Source organism: Pleurodeles waltl, chromosome 5, assembly GCF_031143425.1.
Source record: "Pleurodeles waltl isolate 20211129_DDA chromosome 5, aPleWal1.hap1.20221129, whole genome shotgun sequence".
NCBI lineage: Eukaryota > Metazoa > Chordata > Amphibia > Caudata > Salamandridae > Pleurodeles > Pleurodeles waltl.
The window spans coordinates 130,920,387-130,940,635 of record NC_090444.1 but is presented as its reverse complement, the minus strand read 5'-3'; the positions used below and the strand labels follow the sequence as shown (position 1 = coordinate 130,940,635).

The 20,249-nt window shown below is 39.1% G+C and overlaps 1 protein-coding gene across 2 annotated transcripts in view; it reads left to right on the top strand.

Moving 5' to 3' along the window:
* The window catches only part of CDC42BPA (CDC42 binding protein kinase alpha), a 608,613-nt gene that overhangs the window by 355,294 nt on the left and 233,070 nt on the right, over window positions 1–20,249 (top strand). For both annotated transcript variants that reach the window (XM_069233802.1, XM_069233803.1), the window contains exons 8-10: window positions 2,391–2,639; window positions 16,887–16,966; window positions 17,948–18,114. In XM_069233802.1, coding sequence (XP_069089903.1) covers window positions 2,391–2,639; window positions 16,887–16,966; window positions 17,948–18,114 — 496 coding nt within the window. The remainder of the gene's footprint in view (window positions 1–2,390; window positions 2,640–16,886; window positions 16,967–17,947; window positions 18,115–20,249) is intronic.

The following is a 20,249-nucleotide window of genomic DNA, read 5'->3' as shown; positions in this document are numbered from 1 at the left end:
GAGAAATGTGTTAGTAGTTTCAGGAAGGCTTGTGGTGAGGAGATTTGGATACATTTCATAATCTGTGTCAAGGTTTAGGTGACAGTACATAGAGTTGTAAACATCAATGTTCAAGGACTCAAATCTGTTGAGGGACTGTTGGAAAGCAAAAAGTAAGGGAGCTTCTCAAGAGGCAAATCTGGAAAAGAATGACTGAGCACCACTTTACTCTGGAGTATCAAACAGATCACAATCTACTTTGACTGCCAAGTTTATAACTGGTGCCAGAGTTAGACGTACCAAAGAAGATTGCCAAGAATTATTTGTCTATAGGAAAGTTGTATTAAAAGGTGCATGGATTTTTCCTCCTACTTCCATTTACCTTTGCTTGATTATGGCACATACAGAAACCTATGACCTGGAAGCTGGTCTGGAGGTTATTGGCAATGGCCCAGATTGCTGTCTACTAAAGGATGTTCTTGGTGCCCCCTGGATAACTGTAGAATGAATAAGTGCACTAGGCTGGTCAATATGCAAACATGCTGTTTGAAACAAAATGGATAGAGAGCCAAACCCCACATGACAATGTCCTGGTGGCCCATTCAATTGGCAAGATGGCTAAAAGATAGCATTGTTCTGCACGCAGCATCATTCTAAAAAAAACTTTGCCGCTAGCTACCAATTATTTTTCTAGTAACTTAGAAGGATAGTGAAACTGTAAGGTAAACCTGCAAGTGACTAGCCAGGAAGATCCTTAAAAAGGATTTATTAGTGAAATAAATGTAATGCTTCCCTATTAACTGGCTTTGTAATTACATTGTATAATGAAGATTAATTCATTAGTCTGTGAAGATTATTTCCTTATAATAGGAGGAGTCGTTTGAAAACCTTAGTGGCACAAAGATCACGTGGTGAACCCGAAGAGAGATCACCACTGGGCAGTTCAGAAAAGGCTTGCTAGTCTGAGACCTGAATGTAGACCGAAAAAAATCATTGATCTACACAGTAAGCCTACATTTAAAGCAGAGTTATGACGTGATATTGAGATTTCTCGAAAGCACTGTATTTTAGGTCAAAAAGTAATCAAAACTTTCCTTTCAGAGTAAAGAAATTATAGAAAATAAAATACTTTGTTAATAAAAAACTACTGAAACCAGCCACAAATCAGAACAGGGCCTTGTGAGGAAGGTTGATTGTAGTGGCACATTTAAATGTATGGAGGTTAGGAAACTGTTCCATGAGAGTGATACACTTAGAGTTAGTCCATGCTAAAAGGGGACCTCCTTGGCCTCCAATAGATGGTCAAGACAGTTCACTTAGAAGTTTTACATAGCTGAATTCAGTCATGCATGGACACGCTGTTGACTATCAGATGCAGCCATCATGCCCTGTGATTTAATACTTTTTCATGATGTAAGATTCTGGAAATAAAACTTGAGTAGGCTGCTGAGTCAACTCATCGCAGTCTTCTAGTTGGTTCTCATCAAGCAGGGAGTCTGTAGTGAACTCTCAATTCCTTATGTTCATTTTGATGGATGTTCCACATGAAGGGTCTTAAAAATGCTGAAGGTGGAATCAGATACTGCTATTGATTAAAGTTATTATGCAAGGTTCTTGGAACAGTGTGGCATTTACTTCTTGTCTAGGACGGTCACGGGTCAGTCTGAAAAAATCACAATATTCTCAGCTAGGCTTCATGCTTTTTTTATATACTGCTTCGCACTCCACTTCTGCCATTTTTAAGTGCTGTAAATCACAAGTGTTACTACTACCTATTTTAATGGTAGTGGACCTTGAAACAATAGAATGTTGAGTTGGACTTGTCTGAATTCAAATTTGTGAACAGCAGATCACAGCAGACCTAGTCAATGAACCTTTGCTTCACTAATTTGTAATCCCATTAAGGGTGCCATATTGATCTGGTAACAAAACCAGTGTGTGAAATTTTTGTAATCAGCAAAATTTGTGTAGTTGCAAGAGATGCAAAACTGGAATTTGCAACTTTATTTTAGTGCAAAATTTACTCTTGCTCCCATTTAAGATGCAAGCATGCATTTTAGCGTTAAAAAAATAGTACAGAAAAACAAAAGCATCCTGAATAACAGCTACTTAAGCTCTGTCGTTCGTGTTGCTCTTGTGCATTTGCAGTAAATTTTTATTGCGAGCAGCACTTTTACATGATGTGGCATAATAGCGTAATTTCAGAAACTTCATGTAGCAAAAGTAATGAGAACTTACCCAAATTAGGTTAATTACTTTGGCGTAATGTGAATTTTACATTAGCGTTGATAGCAACCCAACAGAAATCAATTCTTAAATAACACATTCGTTTGTAACAGGATGGACCGTTTTGTTGATGTAAGGTAAAGTAATCGCTTCACACTAATTTTACTTTTTTCTTGGCTCGTCAGGAAAGGTTCCAGTTCCCCGCACATGTGGCAGATGTGTCTGAAAATGCCAAGGACCTTGTCAGAAGGCTCATTTGTAGCAGAGAGCACCGACTTGGGCAGAACGGGATAGAAGATTTTAAAAAACACCCTTTCTTTGCTGGCATTGACTGGGACAATATTAGAAACTGTGAAGCACCTTATATCCCGGAGGTCAGCAGTCCAACGGATACATCAAATTTTGATGTGGACGATGACTGTTTGAAAAACTCTGTAAGTAAAACTTTACCTCTTTTCCTAAAGCTCGAATCAAAACAGTGTTCATTCCTATGTTTAGTTATATATTTGTACATATTTAAGAATTTCTTTTTTTTTTCTGTTTTTACATGTATTCCAATGTAGAAGTAAGATTTTTATGTTTAATAAATTGCCTGTTAAGATCCTTTCTCTATAGCATGGGACATACTTTGATTGTCATGTTTCCATCACATAGACAGTCCAGGAACATGATCAAATAATTATAAAGCATATCATTTGTATGAGAAGTCTTGTATGGAACATACTGATGACAATAATAGGAAGCCACTATTTTCTATCCCCCAGTGTCCTCACCAGATTCTTTTCTTGCCTGTTGGGTTAGGGTCCATTCTCTTCTAGCTTTTTGGTTTTCATACAAATATGTTCTCTCACAAGAGGGTATTTTTCGAAGGCATGTCTCAGCAATACTGATTTTCTTTGTCACATTTAGCTCTTTACAGGTTTTAGCACTTTATACTGGATTTCATCTTTAGGACTCTACTTTGGCATTTTGGCATGAAGTGATGGGTCTCACAATTTCTGCTCAGTGAGGATAACTCACAGAATATGTGTGCTTTGTCTTCCATTAAACCAAATAAGATTCATCAACTGTTGTTCTCAGCATCATGATAATCATTGTTAGTAAATCTGAAAAGGAATACTTTAACAATGGGATTTTCTGTAAGGGCTTTTCTGTAGTTAAACAAACCTCTGTATTTGTGACAGACACAAAGCTTATTGTTTTATATGTATGAAAATATGATTCTGGATAGAGAACAGGACACTGCTACACATAGATTGATAAATCAATTTAATAAATTTAATCAAATTAATTTTCATATCAGTTATGAAAATTGGTACATAGGATTAGTTTTTTGGGATGCTTCCATGGCCAGAATGGCAGCACGTTTGTTATCTGAAAGTGCTGTCATATCAAATGAATGTTTGACTTAACCAAAGTTACGCAAGGCATACTACTGTGTCATCCAAGTAAATCTGAAAATCACTCTCAGCTTCTGATAGTAATGTGTTTATTATGTATTTGTTTTGATGTCTGTGTGAGCTGATGTGTTGTAACATACCAGAGATCTTTAACTATCCAGTTGGTGGCAAAAACGATGATGAAGCAAATTGTGTTTTAAAGGGCTTGCCCCGTTGCAGAATTCCAGAGGTATGGGAAGCAAAGGCATCTGAAAAGACAATGAAGGATGAGCACACCTCCTTGTCTTTTCTATGTACCAGACAGTTTTTGTTACTGAATAAACTAATCTTCTTTACCTGAAATCATATTTTTGTCCATTGATGGTGTTATTAAGAGTGCACAAATAAAATCAAAATTATTACATATTGCATGTAGTACCACAAACTAAGCTAGGCACTTTCAGCTGAGCAGTCTTTCATTGGAAAGACTATAGATTATAGAATAAAAAGTAGGGGACAATACATTACTCAGCCATGATATTTGAAAAACGTTCAATAGAGGGTCAAGCGTCACCCTGTTAATCATTATTAAGACTTGTTTTTGTTCTTATAGTGAATTTACTGTTTGCCATATTCAACTAAGTACTTCAGTTTGTTGGGTCTAGTGTTATAAACACTGAGAGACCCTAAAGTAGATATGGAACACCACACTGGTTAAAGGTTTATTGCAAGACAAACTTCCATAATATGTTACAACATCACCAACATAGTGATGTAGTACCTAATGCTAGGAATCAAGTCCAAAATAGGGTTTTAACACGAGACGTGAAGTGCTAGTTCAGGGCGGGTGGCCAAGAAAAGAAGAAAAAGTACGTCAGTTACAAACGAAGGGGCCAAAGAATATATACATGATCCTGCTGAAATTCCTCTCTATGCAACTCTCTTCCAGGTCTGTCATTCAAAAATAACTAATGTAGGTCCAAACCCTGTATATGTGAGAAACCAAACTTGTTTCTTCTGAGCACTAAGTGAATACAATTAATAAAGCATTTGAAACATTCCTATGTGCTTAAACATGTAAACTCATATGTAGGACGGAGAAAAGGGAAGTGCATGCCTTACATTTTAAGGAAGCCCTAGAAGCTACAACCTAAAAAAAACTCTAAAATAATATTTTTTATATTTTCACAAGAAAGAAAAGAAAAGCAGTAACAGTTCAGTAGATCATGGACATATTAGTGACAGATACTCAATTATGACATTTAATTACCAAGTGAAACAAGTAATAGGCAATAAAGTCGGGAACCGATTGGCCATTTTCTGTAGTCCTAACTGCTCCAGTTGCTTCTGGGCATTGTACACTGAAATCACTGGCAGAAGGGGGTTATTTCTCAATAGCAACTACTGCTCATATATCACCATTGAACCCATTGTAGCTGCGGTCCAGTTCCAGGCCCGCGATGTGCAAGTCACCATGTATCCCCAGCCTGATGGCTTATGTCAGTTTGGGTACTGAGGTTCTACAGCAGCAAGAGAATGATCATATCCCCTTTTACTGTTACTTGTAGCAAAAGGGATCCCTCACTGTACTTGAAGGTTGTGAAATGTGCCAGGGCAGCCTAGAAAGAGTGCTTGAGATCACCAGACAGCCCCAGTCACATGATCGTGTTCACCTGTCCCAGCTCACCTGGGATGTCCTGTCAGTCTAAACTAGTTCACTAGTAAGCCATAATTAGTAGCAATAAGAGAAAAAAGATGATTGAAGTAGACATACTAACTGGACAAGAAATTTACCTTGGCGTTTCAGTGAACAATTCTGGTGCAGTATTGTTACCCCTGATAATGTCACCTTTGTGGAAGTTGGTCATGAAAGTTATTTAAGTGCATTGTTTTAGAAGCTAGTTACTTATTGTTTGTAAGTTGATTTGCTATATCTGTTGTAATCTTATCATATGCAAATCTATTTAACTTGTAGATCATAGTATGTAGGTCATTTTTGTTTTTCTGTACAGCGAAAATCCATGTAGTAGTTGTATGTAGAGCTTTGTGTAGAATGTTTCTATGCAACAGGCTGGAATGTTGGCACTGCTTGTCATTTTCCATGTTCTTCTTGGAAATGTTGGTGTTCAAAGAGTTGTCAGTTGCTGCCTGTGTGCCACCGGCAGCTCACTGTTTCTACTTCTCAATAAACCTACCTTAAGCAGATCTTCCTGGTTCTTGTGTCCCATCAATTACTCCATATTCCCTATGAATTTGGTAATTGAAAGACAACCTGTACTGTTACTACGCAAACTTTCATGAGAAATTGCCTTTATAAAAGTAGATACTTTTGAAGTAATCAATGCACATGTACGATCCACTATTACTACAGGAATTTTTTTTTAGCATTTTGATTTGCTAAATACTATCCTCTTTTAGTTTTTTGTAAGAGAGATCCTTTGTCTTGTCTACAAGAAGACTTAAACGTCCAAGGCTTTTTCTTTATTAATGCCATGAAGTTGAGGAAATTCAGGATCATGCCATCAATGGCAGAGTCCTCCTATTATTGGCAGCTGGAGAAGGCAATGGCTAATGTGATCTCTATCTTTTGATTTTTTTAATTTGACTCTGCAAAAGAGTTTCATGATGGAAGTGATTGACCATATGGTATGAGGAATGTTACTCGATTGCACTAGAACCTACGAAGATTCTGAAATTGCTCTTGAGCTACCTGCTTTTGATTTTGTAGTTATTTGCGTGCTTTGTAATTATTTCTATGTTAGAACAGTCCATGAGTTGGTATAAGAGAGGACATCTAACTGGAACTGGATTGAAAGCCTCTTTTCCTTTTGATCAGTTAATGTTAATTAAAATTATTTCAATAATTATATGTTAAAGGCTATTGAGTGTCTTGAAGAATCGGAAAAAATATTGAGAGAACATGGGGTGTATTATTGAAGTGTCCATAACGTCTTCCAACTTCAGTACTATATGCTTAACTTGGTAATGTTGTTACTTGTAGATCATCTGCAAGATTTCTTGACACATGTTGTAACTATTGGTCTTCCTGATTTATCAAAACAAATTGGTAGAAGTCAAATTTACATGTGATTATAGATGTTGAAATTTGTTTCCCCGTTTAAATGTTGCAAATAAAAATGAAATTTATGAGCTTACCTGAGGAGCGGGCCATTCTCTGTAAATTATCTCAGTGGTTATATTGATCTTGAAGGAGTAGGCTTAACCCCTTGAGTGCCTGGGGTGAGCTGTGTGTGTGTGTGTGCGAGGCTGTGTGCTAGCGCTCCCCCTGTGGGCCTCTCACCCACGCCCCCCATCAGGGATGGAAGGGGAATCGCTTCCCCTTCCACCCCCGACCCACCTGATTTAAATTACGCCGATCTGTCCCTAAGGGGGGCGGAAACCACTAGGCCCTAGGGATTTTTTGTGCACCAATTTCACGCAAGGGAAGCGACCCCTTAGGCAAGGGTCGCTCCCTTGGGGGGGGGGAATTTATTTTAGGCCATTTCTGCTCCCCTTGGGGGCAGATCTGCCTATTTCTATTAGGCCAATCTGCCCTTGGGGGGGGGGGCGAAACCACTTAGGCACCAGGGATTGGTGTGTGTGTATGTGTGTGTTTTGTTTGGGGGGGGCAGCCCCTTGGGCAGGGGTCACTCCCATGGGGGCACATTACTGTTGGGCCCCTTGGGAGCAGATCGGCCTATTTTTGGAAGGTCGATCTGCCCTCAAGGGGGGCATAAAGCCCACCAGAGACCTGGGAAGATTTTTTTTCAAAATAAGAGGGTAGAGGTATGGCCATACCCCCACCCCAAATAAATGGGGTCAAAGTTGTTCTGCCCAACAGTGGGCAAATGGCGCAATTACCCCCGATCCACACCCCGGGAGGGAGCAGAAAGTCTACTAAATGCCAGGGAATTAAACAAAAAATAGTGGGGTGATGGCTACCAACCAGTATGGGCCTGGTTTTGCCCCCACCCCAACTGAATGGGGTAACAGTCTATCAGCTCTCCCCTGCACACTAAAACATCTTATCCCGTGGCAAGCAAGAGGACATTTGATTATTTGGGGTTTTGGTTTTACATTTGGGCCATGAGAGCTTGGATAACTCTCAAAATCGTCCCACTTGAAATGGTGAGGGCTGCACTTTTTGGACTTTGGGACGATGCCATCTAGAAAAATCCACAAGACCTAGACACATCTGAAAACTAAACTTCTGGGTGATTCCAGGGTGGTGTGCCGCACTATTTTCTTACCCGCAGTGCCCTACAAACCTCCAACTTTGCTAGAAATCACACATTTTCCCACATTTTTGGGATGGAACCTTCCGGAATCTGCAGGAATCCACAAAATTCCTACCACCCAGCATTGCCTCATCTATACCGATAAAAATTCTGCCCCACTTGTCAGCCTAAAAATTTTTTTTTTTCAAACTACCCTTTTGGACCCACTTTGGTTGCCCCTCAATGTTGACATGTTTTTGGCTCTTCCCTGTCACAGGCACTTGGCCCACCTACACAAGTGAGGTATAATTTTTACCGGGAGACTGAGGGAAATGTTGGGTGGTAGGAAATTTGCCGCGGTGCGGTGATCCCACACTGAAATACGGGAAATAATTGATTTTGTTTTTTAGCTAAATTTAAGGTTTGCTGAGGATTTTGGGTAAGAAAACATTGGGGGATCCACACAAGTCACACCTCCCTGGATTCCCTCGGGTGTCTAGTTTTCAGAAATGCTTGGGTTTGGTAGGTTTCCCTATATGGCTGCTGAGCCCAGGACCAAAAACTCAGGTCCTCCCCCGCAAAAACAGGTAGTTTAATATTTGATAATTTTGATGTGTCCACATAGTATTTTGGGGCATTAGCCCTACCCACTCAAGTGAGGTACAATTTTTATCGGGATACTTGGGGGAACACAGAATAGCAGAACAAGTGTTATTGCCCTTGTGTTTCTCTACATTTTGTCCTTCCAAATGTAAGACAGTGTGTAAAAAAGGACCTCTAATTGAGAAGTGCCCTGTAATTCTCATGCTAGTATGGGGACCCCAGAATTCAGAGATTTGCAAATAGCCACTGCTTCTCAACACCTTATCTTGTGCCCATTTTGGAAATACAAAGGTTTTCTTTATACCTATTTTTCACTCTTTATATTTCACCAAATTAATTGCTTTATACCCGGTATAGAATGAAAACCCATTGCAAGGTGCAGCTCATTTATTGGCTCTGGGTACCTAGGGTTCTTAATGAACCTATAAGCCCTATATATCCCTACAACCAGATGAGTCCAGCAGACGTAACGGTATATCTCTTTAAAAAATCTGCCATCGCAGTAAAAAGTTACAGAGTAAAACGTGAAGAAAAATGGTTGTTTTTTTCACCTCAATTTCAATATTTTTTTATTTCAGCTGTTATTTTCTGCAGGAAAACCTTGTAGGATCTACACAAATTACCCCTTACTGAATTCAGCTTTGTTCAGTGCAAAACCATCTATTTTGTTGTAGCAATCATTATATAGCTTGACACGGGCCAAGAAATTTCAAAATAAAGGAAAGAAAATGGCAAGTCTAATAGGCACAGTCTTAGATTAGCTCCTGAAGTAATCAACCAAGATGCAGCCTCAGAATCATTGGATAGCTCTCTCCTAGGCTAGGTATAATTCAGTTAGAACTACCTGTGGATTCCTTTGTGAACGTGGTACTTGATCCATCCCCTGGAAACACATTGGGGCCTGACGTTACCTTGAATCCTTCCGGAGTTGAATTTGATCCTCCATTGTTAGTCTTCGATCAGCAGAACTTCAACTAAAAGGCTCAACAATCCCAGCAGAAATTGTCCTACACAACAATTTTAAAATTAAAATCAAAGGTTAAATGACACTAACAAAACATTAGACTTTATATCTCTGTTTGATGATAGTATGGACCCTTGCTTTTTGAAACTATTGCAAAAGAGGAACATGGTATGATAGCATCTGAAGATATCAAATCTGTACTAATTTGGGATGATCACTTTGAAAAGTGCACTATATGTATATTTCTCTCAAATATTATTTCTGCTCTGATTTGCATCTTATTTCTGATTAGGGGTATCGATGTAGTCCACTCACCTTTATCAGATACAATAGAGAAGATAAATGATTGCTTACATTTAAGACCAAACATGTACGCTCTTTGGATGGATTCTGGAGTAAGCCAACAAGATTTGATTTAGGAGGCACATGCAACTGTTGTAAGTTTAGGCCCAAATAGTAGGATTTTTCAATCCTTCAAGAGCAAACTCAAGTTTAAAGTATTGTCCTGAGTGATGATTATATTATATGGCCTAGTCTTGCTAGAAGGGTTATTAAAAATTAACCTCTATGGCATCCATCCTTTATCCTATTTAACATAATATTGGCAATTCTCACCTGGGACAGATCTGGGCTCCTTTTTGACCCATACAAAAATTGTTATCTAATACTAATGCAGAAATCATTTCTATGTAAGAAGTGTGGCCAAGTGACAACTTTAGGACTTTTGTTTGGATACTTATTATGTGATTTAGTTTCCCAACACTTAGCTTAATGAGAGAACATTCCCACGTAGAAGTTGCAATACTATTACTAATTGAACTTTCATGGTCTTACAAAGTACTTAATCATCCAAGAAAAAAGTGCAATGCTTACAATTTGGTTTTGGAACCCAAACACCTTTCATGTCTACTGTTTAATGTATATCTGCCTTTAGGGCCTCAATATATTTATCTTTTGAAATCAGAAAAGGAGTACATTGCACAAGTTTTCCGAAGGAAGCAAACCACCTATTTCTTAATCATGTGAGCTCTAAATGCCAAAATCTCTAATCAGGCTCAGGAAATCTCTTAGAATAAAGAGAGGGAAGAGGAAGGAATATCCCTGAGGTACAGTTCCTGAGGAAGCTAAAGCTGACTCATGACAGAAAAATATTTTGGAACATTATTTTGGAACTACTGCGCTAAAAAGGACTGTATAGTAGTAGATGTTTTTTATTAGAAAATAACACTTCAGCAAGCCTGGCACATTACTGTAACTATAGGCATTCTACCATTGATTGCATAATTTCTTCTTATGACGCTTACCAATTGCTTCTGACTACTACAGTTCAGTGAAATTAGCAAATATTATACTCTATCCTTACATGTAACCCTTTTTTGGGAAAACATCGACAGCTGAAATCTAAAAGACTGAGGAATTCTGATAGATAATTTCTAAGGCCGAAGAAATTTGAGTTTTAGGAATATGTTCAATTTACAAATCCTTCAATGAAATACAATAAAAAAATAAAATAATGTTTTGTGTGTTATTATAGAAGAATTTGGGTCTTTTATGGAATCCATTGTTTAAACTTGACTCTCTCATCAAAAAAATAAGTTGAGAAGATATCAAAATGTTGAATATTATTGATGACAAAATGTCTGTAGGGACATGGCGCAGAAGATCTAAGAAATATCAAGAAAGGATCAGCTATGGGTTAATTTATATGTGGGCACCATATCTTTGATTTCAAAACAATGTTTGCCTGTAATTTCTTGACATATTGGAGCCAAGACTACTTTACAATCTATATCAGTCTTTACTTAGTATTGGATCAATTAGCTGACAGACCTGTAGAGCTTAAACAATGTGAAAATCTCCCCCAATTTGAGTAACCTAAAAGAAATCTTAGTTAATGCTATATACAATCCTCCTAATGTAAATACATAATTACAAATATAAAAGGAGCTAGATACTATGGGACCATTGGCGCTAATCTCTTGCCCATATCGGGGATAAAAAAGGAACCCCTACTATGTGGACCATTTTTAGTTTATTTGTATTTTTACTTTCATGCCCCTGGGAAAATTCCAGCTTTACAGACAGGTAGTGTTATAATTCTACTATATTGAAAAAAGGATTTTAGAATTTACCTACTAATTTTCGAAAGATGTTCTAGAACATTTACAATCTTGGGTTCTAGAGAAAGAAATAATTCCAATAGATTAATAGGGTGTTAAAGCTAAATGCAGTACCATAGAAAATATTGTTATAGTACAAGAAATATTAGCTAAATATTTAGGTTGGAGAGGACAGCCCGTGTACTTTATTTTTATTGTTTTTTTACTTCATTCAACTGTGTTGAGAGAGAGATTTTGTAGAAAAACGTAATTGCTATTGACAGTCCCCTGGAACTGTTGATATGAATTATTGCACATCACAGTTTCACATGGGGGCTCTTTTCAAAAATATAAACAAATAATGATCTTAAGCAAGGTTGTCTGTTAGCACCACTGTTCATTTTTCTTATAGCTTTGCAGTCTTCCAAGTGTTAAAGGTCTTCAAAAAACTTTTGATGCTTTACAATTGTACACAGCCGAGCATCATCTAACGATTAATATTGTGAATAATAAAGCACCAATCTTTAGAGGGAAGAGACATAAAAAGTGTGCCAACTACCACTGCACATTGGGCTCAGAGAAAGGTGAAACTTAGAAATCATATCCATATCTTTAGAGATTTATTTTTTATATATCAACAATAAATAATATATTCTCCAGGTAAGAGGAAAGGGACAATCTCAGGGAAAGGGTGTTAGGTCATTTTATAAATGCAGTTGGATGTCCAAGCTTTAAAAATTCATCTCAATCTGTAGATTAAGCTCTCTCCCACATTGATTAATGCACTTGAAATTGTTCCCTATACAAACAAGAGTTTCCTTAATCACATTGAAGGAAGGACATTGTCAGCCAACCTCAGTAAATTCTTTAATTTCAGCTGAAGCATAAGACATGAGTTTGGATTTTCCATTGCCCATGCTATATGGCTTGCAGCAGTTCTATATTGTCGTTTCCCTTTAATTCCCTGAGAGAGCTGCTATTTAGTGAGAGTTCTAAGTTTGCCTATGCCTAGGATTTTTTCAAGCATTCTTAAGAAACTTTGACAAGCTGGTCCTCAAGACAGCTCAAGTTACATTTAAACATCCTTGTTCATCAAATGAGCACAAAAATCTATTTGCATCACTGCTTAGCTAAATATAAATGGGTAACAGAGTCCACACAGATAAAAGAATGCAACCATGTCTTGAATTGTCATTCAGATTATAATCTTAGGTGAATTATCTTACTGTTAAGAGCACAGGCACTCGTACAAGAGGTGTAGCAGAAGCTTGGGAAAAATTAGGATATCATGAATGCATCTGTTCTTTTTTGCAAGTGGGGTCCGAGATTTTAATCATGCTACTTTTGGCCATGTGGCTTTGCAACCTCAAAGATTGTTATGTACTATTTTCCATAATGGCGAAATTGCTAAAGAAGCACAGTCTTTTATAGTATCACTGCAAAATGAGTCTAAAGGTTTTACGTTTTTTTAACTTTTAGAGTTGTTTTTTTTATCTTTATATTAGCTTTGATGTATAATCGGAGCTTCTGCATTGTAAGATCGTTTTATTCCCATTTTACGTAATACTCATTGTCAGAAGTTTCAAAAAGGCTGTGACTGCGATTAATTTTGTCACCAGGTCCTACAAAAATTCTAAAGTATGTGAAGAACTGGGTGATTCTTCAGTAGATCTGTTTGCAACAGCTGAAAAATATCAAAGGTTAGCTTTTAGTTTCTTGAAAGGATGCCTCTTGCGAATTCTCCTGGCCTTCCACTGAGTGATCCCGAAGACAAGAAAAACATTTTGTGGACTTGTTAAAGGCAATCACAATTGGCTCATTTTGGTGGAACGCATTTTACTTGCGCCACACGCATTCCCTAACTGGAAAATATCAACATTGTTCCCCTCCTCTTAGTGACCTAGTTTCTGATAGTGCACAGTTATTGATCTTTCTGTGTTATGGGTCCATAATATTTTATTAACTTAAGAAGTCCTTTGACTGTCGTGATCCTAACACTTGAGGAACATAGAGTCAGTGTTGTGATGGATCACGTTCGGAAGCGTCTTTTCTCAAAGTCAGAGGTTTAAGATCATCATATTTGGGCAGACATTATTAGCAATCTATTGTCACATTGGCCATTCCTGTGTATGCTCTTAGCCTCTAAGGTTGAGAACATAATATATCCTCTTGGTTAGGCCTGTGGACATCCACTTATCACTGCCGGGCGTCCACACTGCTAAGAGGGCCTGGGGAGGTCATAAATAATTTCTGTAACCAGTGCAGCTGTGGATTGATACATTCTATTATTCTCAGCTCGACAATTTTGCTCGAGTTTTCTTCCAGTGTTTTGAATGGGTGCCAGCTGACTGAGGCCTGACAGCGCAGGAGTACGTGGAGGTGTACTGGGACTATTTTCTGATTATTCCATGACCTAGAAAAACATACAGTAGAAATAATGTGCAGATGACAGCTAGTTTTCATTGGCACACCGCTTAGTAAATTCCGATTTAAGATTGGCAAGCTGCATACCACATCTCCAATGAGCCTATTGTTTGCTGCTTATGAATATTATGGTGATCAGATGAGCCATGTATAAGGTTTAACTTATCTCAAGATGTTCAATCATAAGTAAAGCATATCGTTTTCCAACCATAGTCTACTTTGCGACAAAATGGTATATTTTCTCACGCCACAATATTAGCATGATCCAGATGGCAGATGATATTGTAGAAAGTAATGCAAGCAGATCCAAGCCGCAAAAGTAAACCTACAAGAAAGGCAGGTTCCCGCTAAATAATAGTGACCGGATACCGAAGCAAAAAACCCAAGTCCCAAAAGTGAGTTCACAGGGAGTTTTAAATGAGCAGGATCACCCTGGAAAATGTGATTAGACGAACTCCAGCTCACAGCAGGGAGCCCAGGGTAGGTTGGTACACTGGGTTGCCCCTCTGGTCAAAGCAATTTAAAAGTTAAAAAGGCAAGGCCAAAACTCAAGAAGAGTTTTTCTAGGTTTTCCATCTGACATCTACCTTTTCCTTCGCATTTGTTATTAATTCACGTTACCGTGTCTACTCCCATGGCCTATCTGTTGCTGAACCTGTTTTGATTGCATTTCCGATGTTGTTGTCATGCAATGTAACTGTTGTTGTTGTTCAAATGGCCGCCCCCGCCTAAAGTCTAGATCACATTTAATTGAATTCACTTCTGGCAAAATGTATCAAGACATGAACCCCAAAGTCCCAAACTGCATCACTGTTTACTAAGAAATATATGATGCAAGACATTATGCACACTATGCAGAGCTTCTATAGTGAAAGAATGCAAACATAAACACCATCGTAATATTCTAAGCAAGGAGCCGTGAATCCACTGCTTAAGTTGAGCCGGTGGTTTCCGGTGCTGAGCACCGGCACTTAATTGCCAACACTTGACAGCTGCCACATGGTAGCACTATTTTCTCCCAAGCCATTCTTATAGCTTTGGAGGTCTCAAACAGTATGAGTTGTCACACTTGTAGCGGTGTGGTGGTTAGGAGTTGTGTAGGTACTGCCACTGGCTGTGCTAACAGTGACAACACGTGGCGCAAATGGAGGTGGCCTCATAACAAGGCCCTTGGCACTTATTTACAAATTAAGCACTGCTTGAATCTGATTTGTAGTAGAATATTCTAATTTTTCTGGTGCTTCTCTGTAGTTTACTAGAAGAGGGTGTTGAGCTCCAGTTGTTGAATATTCCAGCAGGACGAGACTTTACATCTTTAAATGAAAGTAACTCATTTCTTATCTTCATGGTGGTCAATTTGCAAATAATGTGCTTGTCTCTCTCTCTCTCTCCCTCTCTCTCTGTATTTTAAATTTTGACGCTCCCCAAACTCTCTTTTGTGATTTAATAGCCCAGATATTATCATAGTTCCAGAAAAAATGGGTACGCTGCAGTCCACAAACAGTAGCGTGTAAATTACAGCGCTGCAGCTCATTACACATCAGAAGCATAAAGTGCTTGCACCAGAATGTCTCAAGGTTAGAACTTACTTACTGAAGTGGGATCCATGTAAAATCATCCCGCGTGCCTCCATCTCTCCCAGCATCATTTGACCCCATTGGGAATTGCAAACAGTGTAAAGTACACTGTTGTACATCCGGTTTTGTGAGTCGCAGTACCGGATGTTTGTACACGTGGCCCTTTCTCTCTGTATTTCTGTTTAATGGAGAACCCTTTAAAACAGTGCTGTTATGTCCATTAATTCTTTTACAAGCACATTCGATTGCAGGATTACAAGCACATTCCACACGAAAGTGACCTCCAGTAGCACTCTTTTGGGGTAACAGTCCTACTTTTCACCTGTTCTGTTCAACACACACTAGTGCTTTGATATTGGTTCCTATGCAGAAACGTTGGTGGGGTATTTTTAAAGAATGATTTCCTCAATAGGCACATACTCTGCATGGTTCATCCACTTGTTGCAATACTCAGCTGAGTGTGGCTTTGTGTAGGACCCCGTGCTTGCTAATAAAGTTCATTGATGCACAAATACGTTTTCTAGTGTGGGAGTCTTGTATAGTTAAATGTGCAACTCTCTAATTTTCACTTTAAAGTAGGAACATGTTCTGTATAGTGCATTCTTTTGGTGCAGTTTAAAATAGGCTCTATATACGCTTCTGTGCTTCACAAGAAAGAAAGTTTATTTATGCTGTAGTTTCCTAAATGGGAACATTTTAAAGGTGAATTTGCAATTTCCCAGTCTTTTCTGCTTTAAATAAGAAAGCATTAATGTCCAGGTAAGCCTACTACTATGATGCTATTATGTTTTGGTGAGCAGTCGTAACCTTTATGGCCATCAAAGGGCTGTTGTTCAACATGATAATTTGTGTTTATGTTACTAATTCTCTACATTAAAATCTTAAGTGATTTATTAACTGTTGAGCTGATGTGGTACATCAGCCAAGTAGTGGTGGATGGTCCACCCGCCCTGCCGCATTAGGAGCCCATTGATCTCAGTGCCACTCTAAATACAAGTGGTGGATGTAGATGTTCCACCAAATATTAATGAGGCCATTCACTATAGCACGCTTGTGGTGTGGGACATCTGCCATGCTTGTGATGGAATTTGCCAGCAGATATGTTACTATTCACCACTTTCCGAAGAAAAGTGGAGTAGTTTATTCACTGAATTCGAGATCCTGTTGAAAGACACAAGCACCATGTCTGCCAAACTTTAAATAAAACCCCACGTTTTCAAACTCCTTACTCTCATGCTAGAACCATTTCGTATACTGCAAAATCATAGTTAAAGTCATGCAATGTTTTCTTAATTCTCATTGTGGTATCTGCTGCCTCCCCAACCAGGTAAATTAATGTATCAGGGTGTGATAATAAAGAACTGTAGTTTCTTTTGGAAGGCATCCAGTTTAACATATTTTCTTTTTATTCCTTGTAGGAGACGATGCCTCCACCTTCACAAACTACATTTTCTGGTCTTCATCTTCCATTTGTTGGTTTTACATACACAAGTAATTGGTAAGTGCAAATTCCCTTTTGTAATCTTGTGTGCAGGTGCACATTTCCAATAGTTTCCTTGCATTTTGTGAGTTAGTGATGACGCTTTATGAGTGGGAGATGTCCAAGGGCCACAGGTCGTGGAGATACAATTCAAAGCCTATTTTGTAGAGGCTTCTAGTACTGTAACTGAGAAAGACATTTTGTTTTCGCCAACTTAAGACCTTAAGAGTCGAGTGCAATAAAGTTTGAAATCATGTCCTGTTCGCGTGAGGCAGGTAATGCATCCTTCAGTCAAGCATGGTTTGGTTTGCACTTTTTCTGACTATTGTCACTGGAATTCAGCAGCATATCTCTGTTTTCATTGAATCAAAATATAACACATATTCAGTTTAAGAACCAAAACATGTCTCCCTTTCTTAAATGTCAGGTGCGGCACACATGATGTAAACTGTATTACAGAGGGTCCTATACAAATTATTTCATGCTACTTTATAAATTCCCAAAAAATCTAAAGACGGGTTCGGGAGGTTGTTGGTTTGAAGAAGTATTTTACTCTGACCGTTATCTCAGTTATTTAGTGCATCTGTTTCTCTAGCAGGGTTGACTCAGCCCTGTATCCTTCCAGAGTTAATATTAAGAGGCTGAAGGTGCTGGTTAAATGGGCCATCTGGTGAATGATGTCCGTATAATTGTCAGAACCCCAGCTGACATCAAACAATCCAGAATTCTTATTTGCTAGAGATGAAGGACTGTACACTGGATGGTCTCTTTAATATGCACATCTGTACATCATAGTGTTACAAAGCAGAAAGTTATACTGGTTCAAATGTTAGTTGGAAAATTCATTAAAATTTGTTTTAAATTTTAACTTTGGAATCAATGTAAGGTGATTGTTTTTGGCTGTGTAAAAACATGATAGTTGAAGTTAAAACAAATCCTAAAGAGGGAATTTTTCCTTTTGAAATTTCCGTCTCAATTTAATTTTTCTTCTTTCCTCAGTGTCCTTTCAGACCGAAGTTCTCTAAGAGATACAGCGCGACCGACGTCTGTGGACCTTGATGCTAATGTTCAAAGAACCTTGGAGGATAGCTTAGCCACTGAAGCATACGAGCGGCGAATAAGGCGTTTAGAGCAGGAAAAACTTGAACTAAGCAGAAAGTTGCAAGGTGAACCATGCTTAATAAGATTTGTGAAAAAAAGGAAAATACATTTATTTTTGAGAGACTATAGCTTGCATCTGAATTGTTCTGTGTATTGTACAGCCACAGAGAATGTTCAACTGAGGATTACCTAACAAAAGTCTTCTGCACATGCCTAGGGACCTTACAGTGTCCTTCAATGTCACACATTGTTCTCCATTCATAGTCTTTATATATATTTGGTGGCTTGACCTCTTCTTCTTCTGTTTGCCCCGCTTCTGGAGCATAGCCTATTTACAGTCCTTTTGATTGGCTCACTAGTAGCCATGCATGGCTCACTTTTAGGAAACTACTTGTTCGATTGCATGTGTGGCTGTATATACACCTGCTCTGCATACTTCTGCCATCTAGTATTGGGTCCGGATGTGACAAGTTGTTTTTCTTCGAAGAAGTCGTCAGAGTCACAAGGTAAAGTGACCCCACTTTTCAGTGGTACTGTGCATGGACATCGACTCCATTGTTAGATAGTTTTCTTTCCACCATTGGGTTCGGACGTGTTCTTCGGTGCTCCAGTTCATGACTGTTCAGGCTCCCTTGACTTCCACACTCGTCTGTATTGTTTTTGATCGTGTTTAATTCATATACTGCGAACTCGGGACGCAAACCACACTTCATCTGGTCGACGAATTTCAGCCCCAGCCTTGGGGCCTTGCCCGATTGGGCCTCTTTCTTTTTCTCACACTTCAGTATCAATCAGAAATGTGCTGCTGAAGGAACGGATACCTTTTCATTTTTGTCCTAGGAGTCACGCCAAATATCCCCACACAGACTTCGGTGTGTAACTTTTGTTTATCACCAGATCACTACGAGGAGAATTGTGAGGCCTGTTGATCAATTCAGTTGACGAAAACACTGCAGGATCGTTGGGTGCATTGGAAGGAAATGCAGCAAAAAGAACTTGAGGAGAAACCAGACATCTTCGGCCTCCAGGACTTTCGAGCTGCAGGAGGAATTCCATGAGGCTTCTGTGGCAGAAGTGGAGGCCTTATGCATTTCGGACTCCGGATCCAAGTCGAAGACTGAGGCGGGCGTGCAGACACATCAGGTACCATCGATATAGCACACAGTGAGTATAAAGGCCCACATAACAAAGAAGCATTTGGCTTTGACAGAGGTTAAGGCTTTCGGGCCACCACTGCCATTGCCAGCACCAAATAATTGCCAAGGATGAACCGCTTTCCGACTCAGCACCGAAGGTCAAGCCTAAGGACTCTGCTCACAAACTGGCCGTGAAGGTTTTGGCATCGACCCAACATAGGCTGTTTTCGGTTCCAACAACATTGACATTGAGCATTTTTGCACCAAATCCTTCTTCGTCATAGAAAGTTTCACCATTCAGTTCAAAGCCATTTGTATTGGCGCTGGAGCCTATTTTACGGACTATGGTGGAGAAGCTTGATCCGACACCAAAAACTATACATATTCAACCAAATACTGGTCGGATCATCGCAAAAGCGTCTCATTTTAAGCCCCAAACTTCATTCGAGGAGGCTATTGATATCCAGCCACCTCCACAGAAGAAAAAGAAAAAGGACATCACCACCAGTCCTATACCTCCACCTTTACCACCCTCTCCTCCACCTCCTTCACCACCCCACTCACACTCAGAGGCAGACTATTTAATAGAAGAAACTCTATTAGGGTCGCCACACTCCTATGTAGAGGATCAGGAGAGGAATGATTACACACTGCAGCCACCATTAGACCCTTGGGACACATATTATATTGACTCACCAGAGGACACATATTCAGATTTATATCCAGCAAACCCGTCTCCACCACATGATGACACCAAATCATTCAATGAGACGGTAGCTAGGGCAGCTACATACCACCAGGTCCCATGACGTAAGGACCCCATAGAAGACTATTTATTATTTGAAACACTTTCCTACACCACTAGGGGGATGTCTACAACAATTTTTCCCCCAACTGGCAAAACATAACAGCAGACCAGTGGGTGTTGGATACTTTCCAACATGGTTATTGCCTGGAGCTCTTAACCACACCTCCAAACATACCACTGAAAAAGCATAAACTCTCGCTACAACTTCTGCAATTTTTAAATCAAGAAGTACAGGCTCGCCTTCACAAAGGAGCAA